The sequence below is a fragment of the Pithys albifrons genome, chromosome 2, assembly GCF_047495875.1.
Source record: "Pithys albifrons albifrons isolate INPA30051 chromosome 2, PitAlb_v1, whole genome shotgun sequence".
In the NCBI taxonomy this organism is placed as follows: Eukaryota; Metazoa; Chordata; class Aves; order Passeriformes; family Thamnophilidae; genus Pithys; species Pithys albifrons.
Genome location: NC_092459.1, coordinates 40,438,594 through 40,447,305, shown reverse-complemented (window position 1 = coordinate 40,447,305; position 8,712 = coordinate 40,438,594). Strand labels below are relative to the sequence as shown.

The 8,712-nt window shown below is 57.3% G+C and overlaps 1 protein-coding gene across 1 annotated transcript; it reads right to left on the bottom strand.

Moving 5' to 3' along the window:
- Window positions 1–1,368: 1,368 nt before the first annotated feature.
- On the bottom strand, window positions 1,369–8,291 carry PRDM13 (PR/SET domain 13). Its single transcript, XM_071547866.1, has 4 exons — window positions 8,151–8,291; window positions 6,316–6,447; window positions 6,097–6,217; window positions 1,369–2,840 (listed from the first exon to the last, which is right to left on the bottom strand). The coding sequence occupies exons 1-4, from the start codon at window positions 8,289–8,291 to the stop codon at window positions 1,369–1,371; spliced, it is 1,866 nt and encodes a 621-aa protein (XP_071403967.1).
- Window positions 8,292–8,712: the final 421 nt, after the last annotated feature.

Genomic DNA, 8,712 nt, shown 5'->3' with positions numbered 1-8,712 from the left:
AGACCCGCACAGCTGGTGGGTCACAGCTGGCGGGTCGCTGTCAGCAATATTGCGTCTTTTTTGCCTGGTGGGCTGGAGAAACTTCCAGGGGAAACAGATTTTCTGGCAGTCTTTTTTGTAGCTGCATTCGTTTCAGGTTTTTCATACCAACAGCATAAGAAGATTTTTCTCTTAAATACAAGTAACAGCTAAGGAAGAGCGTTTGCAAAAGGGACACGTTTGACCAAATGGAAACATAAAGCAGACCAGCAATGTTCAGCCTTTAACATCTCTACACTGGCCTTGTGAAAAACAAAACAAAATAAATTGTTTTTCAAAAATCGTAGGCATAGGGAAGAATGGATTGAATTTGGGAGTTTTGCTGATTTCTTTTGCTTAGTGAGGAGGAAAATGCTCGGAAAAATTCAGGGGGAAAAATCTTTGGAGTTTGAGCCAAAGACGCTGTATACGGATGGTTCTGGAACCGATCATCAGAATTGTTGTGGAGAAACACAAGATCTTGCTGACCACTTCAGTGAACAACTAGACAAACAGTAGTTTGTCAGTAACTTTATTTCTTTTTAAAAAAATCGCATGACAAACTGGAACCAAGACCAAAATACTGTATCCACTGTACATCGTTCATTAGAAAACAAACATACACCACATTTGTATTCTACCAAACAGAGAGTGTATTTCCTTTAAAATTATATAGTGCGTGCTCTTAGATTCATGCTTTTCAATATTTATTTTACATTTGTTACGCAAATATTGTCTTTTATAAATAATTGAAACTTGATCAAATGGTGCACCTGTTATAAAAATCTCTTCAGTGCTGCAAGCGCGGCTTTCTGTTGCCTGGTCTTTTCTCTTTCCAGAAAGCTGTTGGTATTGCTTTATTATGACCCGAGCAAGAGCATCTGAGGTGTCAAATAAAGTGTACAGGTGACGCTTGCAGACCCGAGTCTGGTGCTGAGCCCACGGCTCAGACTGCTGGGAACGAATGATGGGAGAGCGCATAGAAAAAAATCGTTTCCAAAAGGCACAATTTTCTCGACACAAGGATACAATAAAAATATATGGCCACGGAAATGCGGGCGCCTATGGGTATGCGGTGCCTGTCCAGCGGGATTCCGGACCCGCCAGGGTTTTCCCCTCCACCCCTGTCCCGACACCGCGGCTGCGGCGCCGGGGGCGACGCCGCGCAGGGAGCTCGGGGACGCCCGCGCACCCCGGTCCGCCCCGCCGACGGCGGATGCCCGACAGCCCGCGCTCTCCTGCGACGCGGCCTCCCTTGGGACCGCCCCAGGAGATCGGGAGCCCACAGTAAGAGGGAGGGGGGACTGCAGGGCTCCTCTCGCCCCTGCCCCGCCCCGGTCGCCTCTCGCATCACTGCTCGCGGTGCCGGCTGCCGCTCTCCGGGTCGCTCTGGTCGTCGGTGAAGCAGACGTCGACGTCGCTCTCGTTGTCAGTCTTTTGCTCCTGCTCGGGTTGGGCGTAGCCAGAGTCACTCTTGTCCTCAGCCCCCTTGCCGAGGCTCTGCCCCGGGTGCCGGGACTTGACGTGCCGCTCCAGGTCGCGGCGTCGCACCAGCACCTTTCCGCAGTACTCACAGCGGTAGGGCGTGTTGCCCTCGGCGTGCAGGCGGATGTGTTTGTTGAGGTTGCTGGGGTCCCCGAAGGGCCGCAGGCAGACCTTGCACTTGAGCGGCTTGTAGCCGGTATGAGTCCGCATGTGGATCTTCAGCCCATACTTGCGGGAGTACAGCTTCCCACAGTAGAGGCACAGATGCCCGGTCTTGGGCTTCCCTCCAGCCGCCCCCGCCGTTCCCGCCGGCAGCGCCTCCAGCCTCCCGCGGCCTTTCTCGGCCGCCAGCTCAGAGAGCTGCTGCGTGTGCATGGCGATCTCCCTGTCGATGCTGGCCAGCGACCCCAGTTCGGCGGCGTGCAGCCCTGCCGCCGGCCCCGCGAAGTACGACACCGACTCGGGATACTTGAGGAGGCCTCCGAGGTGCAGCTTCAGTGGGTAGTAGGGCGCGGCGCCGTAGAGCAACTCCCCGTTGTAGACGGTGAGCGGCATCACGGGCAGCCCGCACTCCCCCGCGTACGCCTTCAGCCCCTCGAAGGGCGGCAGCGCGAAGCGCTCCAGCGCGCCCCCGGGCAGCGGCGGATAGCGGGCAGGCGGCAGCGCGGCGGTAGGCAGCCCCCGTTCCACCTGCCGGAAGGCCGAGGCTTCCTCCAGCGGCGACAGCAGCGGAAAGGCGCGCAGTCCGCCGCCGCAGGCCAGCCCCGCCGCTGCCGCCGCCGCCTGCGGGGTGGCCTCTCCCGGCAGCGCCCCGCACTTGGGCGGTGCCTCGGCGGCAGTGCGTCCCGCCTTCAGTCCCCCCAGCAGTTTGGAGAAGCCTAGCGTGGCGGCGCCCCGCGCCTCCTCCCGCAGCGACCCGGCGGGGCGGAAGGCCGAGCGCGCCCCCGGGCACAGCGCTAGCCCGTTGCCGCCCGCCGGCCCCAGCAGCGGCCCCGGCCCGCGGGCGGCCCCCAAGCTCATGTCCAGGGCGCGCTCCTGCTCCTCCTTGCCCGCCACCCGCTTGGGCAGCGCCGGCTTGGCGAGTGGCGGAGAGGCGGTGGCGGCCTCCCGCTTGACGGCCTCCCGAGGGCCGCAGCCGGGCGGTGGGTGCCCGCGCAGCGAGGCGGCTGGAGACTCCTTGGCAGGGAGGCCGAAGGCGTTGGCAGCGGGCCGGCCGTGGTCGTGGTGCAGGAAGGGCCGGCCGTGGCTCAGCGCGCAGTGGAAGTGGACGTGGGCCTTGAGACTGTTGGGGTACTTGAAGGTCCTCCAGCAGTACCAGCAGATGTACCGCTCCTCCCCTGCAGAGGCAAGAGAAGGTACCCGTCAGCGGTGGCCGCACATCCCCGCGCCTCCCCGCGCCCCCTCCGCCTCGTCCCGCCCCCTTCGTGCCCTGCCGAGGTGCGGAGCGGTGCAGGCACTGCGAGGTCCAGGCTGCGCTCCCGCGAACGGGCCGTCGTAGGGCCGGGGGGAGCAGCTGCCGCCGCGAGTCGTCTGTCGAGGGACCCATCTGTTGGCGTTTGCGGAGGAGGTAGCGTATGTCAGGGAGTCGGCTGCACCGAACAAAGGCCAATCTAATGATCGTGAGCCCCTCATTAAGCGGCGAGACAATATCCGATATGTATGGGCCATATGTAATCGTTCCCTTTCAGAGGACAATGCCCTTTGTGCCCCGTTCCCTAAACATTTCGGCTTCTCTGAAGTGGAACAGACCTCGGTGACTGCCCGAAAGCACAGAGGCTCAGGCTCCGCTTTCCCTCTCCTGACCTTGCTTGCCAGAAGGGTCTTACCAAGGAGGAGCATCTCCCCAGCCCCGACGGTGAAACGTTGCCTCTGTGGCCACCTGTCAGTCTGGGAATTTTTTTCTCCTTCTCTTCCTTTCCTTCTCTGCTTGTGTCTCTCTCTCCCACCCTTCCTTCCCTCCTTCCTTCCCGCCTTCCTTTCCAACTCTCTCTTCCCCGCTTTCCCTTTCCCCTTTCCTTTTCCTTTCCTTTTCCTGCCCTTTCTCCTTTCTGTCTCCCTTCTTAACTCTCTTTTTCTGTCTATACGTATCCATCTTTCCCTCTCTCGTTTCTCCAGGTCACCACAATACACCGATAAGCCCCCGAATTTCCCCCGAGCTCTTGCCCACCCTAACTGTCCCCAGCTGATTCTCATCCCGCAGTTTAATGCAACGCTCAAGGTACGGCCAAGTGCCACACCGAAACGAGAGTCCACTCCAGGCCTGGGGCCGCATCCTCACGTTTCGGAGAATCCCGTGGAGGGTGACGGCGGTTGAGTCCTTGCACTGTGTCCCACGTCTGTCGAGGCACCCGTTGGGCGGCGGGTCACTGAGGTGGACACGGTGGCCGCGATCAAGCCTCTCGAGGGGGCTTTGGTCCAGGATCAGTCGGTGGTTGCTGCGTGTGGAAACGAAATCTTCGCTCTCCGCGGGAAACTCGGGCTTCAGCTCGCGTGGAAGGATCCTGCGCAGTTGCGCGTGTCTCACCGCCTGTGTCCTCACCGCCGTACGCAGCACTTGCTCGCTTGCTGTAGAGCGATGGTCCCGGGATCTCCAGTATTGTGAAGTCGTTGAACACTTTTTCGCCACGTCGAGGAGGGAGGGAGACAGGACCGTGTCTACTCGGTCCCCAGAGAGGCTGCGGCTGAGGGAAGAGGAACTACGGCGGCAATCCCACTGCCATGCATCGGAAATCGGGTAAAGGAATGGGGTGGATCGAAAGGAATGTGGCCACGGACCTCCGGGGACTCTGTGCCGCTGCCTTCGTTTGCCTTTCCGCCTCCGTCCAGAGGCGCCGTTCGGACCTGGTATCCAACCGCTGCCTGCCGACTGCCACCGAGCCCGGCCGGGCGCTCTCCCCGGCTCAGCTCCAGTCCAACAAGCATCACTCGAGGGGAAAAGGAGAAAAAAAAAGGGGGGGGCGAAGAAAGGAAAAAAAAAACTAAAATCACCCCTTTCTCATCACGGTAAACCCAAATAAATGGGGTCAAACAAAGAAGAATTCCAAAGTTTTGATTTGGTTTGATTTGTTTGTTTGGGTTTTTAAACAACACGACTCAATTTCTTCCGCCCTGTTTTTTCAGTAGATGAGAGTTTTGGGATTTCCTTTTGGTTTGGGTTTTTGGATTTTTTTCAGTGTATGATGATTAAAAGAAGAGCGCTTCATCATATTGATACGCTTATTCTGAGTCCGTATTAGTTAGAAACTGTGGGGCCGGAGACTGATCCGTAGGGTCTGCGACTCATCCTTGCTTCGACGGGACGAGAAAGATGCCACAGGCTGCAGACCTGAGTTTTCTTGCCTTTTTTTTGTCCCTAGCAGCACTGGTATCCATCCGCAGACAGGGGCTACTGGAAAGGAGAAGACGACACAACCCGGCCCCGTGTCCTCCTTTTCGCTACAGAAATTTCTCCAGGTTTTTCGAAGGGATGACCCTCAGCAGACCCATGGCCTCATTGTCCTTAGATGTAGGAGGGACAGAGACGTGCCCAAGAGTTTCTTTTCCACGTATAGTTTTAGTACAAGGAGGGATTTGGAGTCTTGCACATCGCACGAGTCGATGGGATGGGACATAGCAGTCAGAGCCCAGCGTTCCGGCAGCTGTCCCTTCGGTCCGAGCACTGGTCACCCTGTGATGCGGCCAGCCGTGACGGGGAGAAGGGGGCAGCCCCTGCGTGGACCGCACTCTCGGTCCCTTCCCGGAGACACTGCCAAGATGCAGGATCTTCTGCGTCAAGCAGGAGCGGATGGGATTCCCTCGCCGCCCGCGGAGCGGACTGGGCCCGAGGGGAGCGAGTGCCCGGAGGCCGCTACGGCCACAGACGCCCCAAGAAGTGACCGGACCAGGGACCAGAGCGAGGGAGTGCCCGCCATCGGAAAAGCCCGAAATTTCAACACTGAAGGTTCCATTTTCTTTTCTCTCGTGTAATGTGTTGCCACCTTATCATTACACACTGGTGTAATTCCAACTAAGAATCAGTTTGCGGATTGAAACAAGGCGTCCCAGACTGGTGTCCTCCCCTTCGCAATATTCTCAGATATCCTGATCTAAGAGTGATTTGACACCTACTTAACTTTTTACTTAATGCATCCTAGTTTACAGTAATTGTACACTACCTATTTTGACTTGATTATATGAATCTACCCCTAAAAAGAAACTGAAAAAACTCTCTGAAACTCTGACCGAAAAGCACGCAAAGTAAACCCAATGGTTTTAGAAACTACTAAGCCAAATTGCTGTCTCGCGTAACAACTCACAGAAATCCCATTTGCCTATCAAAGGATCATTAAATCGTGGCGATGACGGAACGACTCGACGCACGGGGGCCTTTCCATACGTTAGCGAGTTAATAGATCACCCTTTAAATGTAAGCAGATGGAGTCGTAGTTTAAAGGATGACAGGTTAAAAGCCACTGCAACTTTACTGGTATTTATTTTTCTGAGGGCCCACGTTTGCCTACCGCAGCCTGAGTTCCTGTCAAAGGTGTCAGTTAAAGAGGGTTTGTTTTGTTTCATTTAATTTAGTTGCTCTGAAATGAATGCCCACATCTGTACCTTTCTCGTCATGCGTCGGAGTGGCCGTGACGGGGATGTCAAACCACTGCGCCAGGGGGTTGGAGTACCAGACAGTGAGTTCCTCTCCCGGCTGGACATCTCTCAGCGCCCGGTAGAAAATCTGGGAGGGAGAGAAAGTAAACTTCTTCAGGAGACTTGAGAGGAGAGGCAGGTGGGAGAGAGCGGTGCCAGGCCGGCCGGGAGCCGCGAGTGGGGTACCTGTCCTCCTGGTAGATCCGCAACAGCCTCCAGTGTCTGCTCTTGGGAGTTTCGGGCAGCCCGGATTAACCCTATCCACTCCAGAGCTGAGCTTCCAGCTTCATCCACTAATTCCCCTCTCACCATCCGCACCTGGAAGACAGGCGTCACTGCTATCATTTTCGCGAGAGACGAAACACAAAGAAAGCAAAAAGCTTACCCGTCTCCCTCACTGCATGCCTACCAGCTCTGACCTGCCCGGCGAGTCTGGCTTCCCACACTAGGCAGGGGGATGAGCATCGCAGCTGGAAGCAGCGGCGAGAGCATGTCCCTTTGCCATCCGTTTGACACTTAAATCCTCACCCATCTTTGGATAGGACCTTCCTCGGCTGGCAGGTGCCTTGGGAATGCTGCGGCTGCCCTGGAGGGCGCTGCTGCTCTGAGGGGTAAGGATGGAAAACACCGGGCCCGGCGGGGACCTGCAGCATTGTGAAGGGAAATGGGATTTTTCGCGTGGATTGCAATGGGCCAAATGTACCTTGCTCTGTCGCAGCATCTACATTGAGCTTAATGCTATATTAAATGCCCAGGTAAGGGTGTTTTTTTAAGAGTTCGTCTAGTCTCCGACTCCGTGCAAAACAATTGCGACACACAGGACTTGTCAGGAGACAGAGAGGGGGAAAGGGACAAGATTCTGCTTAGCTACAAAGTCCCTGCAGCCCCATACTTCATAATCTGTTTGCCCATACAAAAAGAAAATGAAGTGCCTATTCCCTGAATGACCGTGCAATAAAAGTCATAGGAACAAAGCAGTCTAAAGCCAGAAACCAAGGGAGCCAGATGAGAAATAAATTTGAGTGGGCTGGCAGAGCGTTTAAAAACAATTAAAGGGCATTAAAAATCAGAGCGGAACATGTGAGCCGCGGCTGCCCGGGGGGTGGAAGGACGGGTCTCATTCGCGGCCCCCTAAAGAGCCTGATGGACCGGGCGAGAGCCCTTCACCGTCTCTCCTCGCTCCTTCCCAGCTCGGACATGGACTGACCACGAAGCCGGTAGCCGGGCGGTCGCCATCCCTCCCGCTCCGGCTGTGCAGGTTATTTGCAGCTCCGGGAGCAGGAGCTGGACCGAGGCTTTAGGAGTAGGTCGAGCTGCTCTGGGCTACCCTGACACCTGCGACGCCACCGTCGTCTCGAGAGTAGCCTCGGCCCGCTCCCCTCAACCTCCCTTCCGGCCCAAGGCAAAGAACTCGCGGACGAGGAGAGAGATGGGGGTCACGAACCCGAGCCAAACACAGAAATAAATCGGTGCATCTGCCTCTCCCCCTACTCCTTCCCCGGACAAAACACGAGAGCTGTGAAAGTCGCATCCCCCCGTCTCGCCGGAGCTCCAGGGGCGAGGAGCCTGCCATGGCATGTCCTGGCCCTATCGGGGATGGGTCAATGCCCCAGTGAGCGGAGCCCCGAAGGGTAGGGGCTGGACGCCGGTACTAGGGCCCTGCAGCACCGGGCACGGGGCACAGACGACGCTTGCAGCACGTCTATGTCCAAGGCGGGGGCGGGGGCGTCCACTCCTCCGGGAGAGCTTCCCGTGTCCCCTGGCCTCGCCGCGGAGAACGGCCGCGCTGGGAGCCCCGGTGCTGAGGAGGAGAGGGAGCGGGCACGAGCGGGCAGGCTTTCCTGGCAGAGCCACGGGGGGACATCCCAGGACGCTCTGGAAAACGCTTCCCTTTCCTTTCCTGTCTCGCTCTAAGATCGAAGAAAGACGGGAAAAGAGCAGACTCTTCTCCCAAAACCGGTTTCCCCCGAGTCAATGAATAATCAAGCTCCAGCGGTGCAGGAGAGACCACAGGAAAATACCTTTTTTTTGAGTCCTGGCTCCTTGCGGTCTGACAGGTACTTGCCCAATTTGAAGGTGCCCGGCACAGGACCCAGGCGCAGCCCAGCCGGGATGCAGCTCTCCGCGCTGACGCTGATGGCCGGAGCCCTGCTGGTTTGCATCGCTGCCGCTGGGTGTGAGCGCTCGGGAACCCCAACTACTTAAGGGGGCCGGAGTGACAGCGGCAGGCGGCAGGAGGATGAGCACAGGCGTATCTCCGCCCGCAGAGTGACGCGGCGGTGTGTGGACGCTGGCTTTTCAACGGGAGCAGGAGGGGTACCCCTTGGCAGGGGGATGCTCTGGGGCGCAGAGTTTGGTGAGAGAGTTTGGCTCCTCGAGCAGCTGCGGAGTCCCATCCAAGAGGGTCACATGGAGCCTTTCCCTAACCCTCCTGCATAATCAAGCGGAGTGAATGGCTGGCAGACAATGGGCCAGGCGACCTTCCCATTCCTAAAAATCCAATTTGTCAAGGGCAAAGAAAAGGCGCTGGTGAATCAAAGGTCTGGAGGGACCATTAATCCTCAGCATGGGGTATTGTCCCCG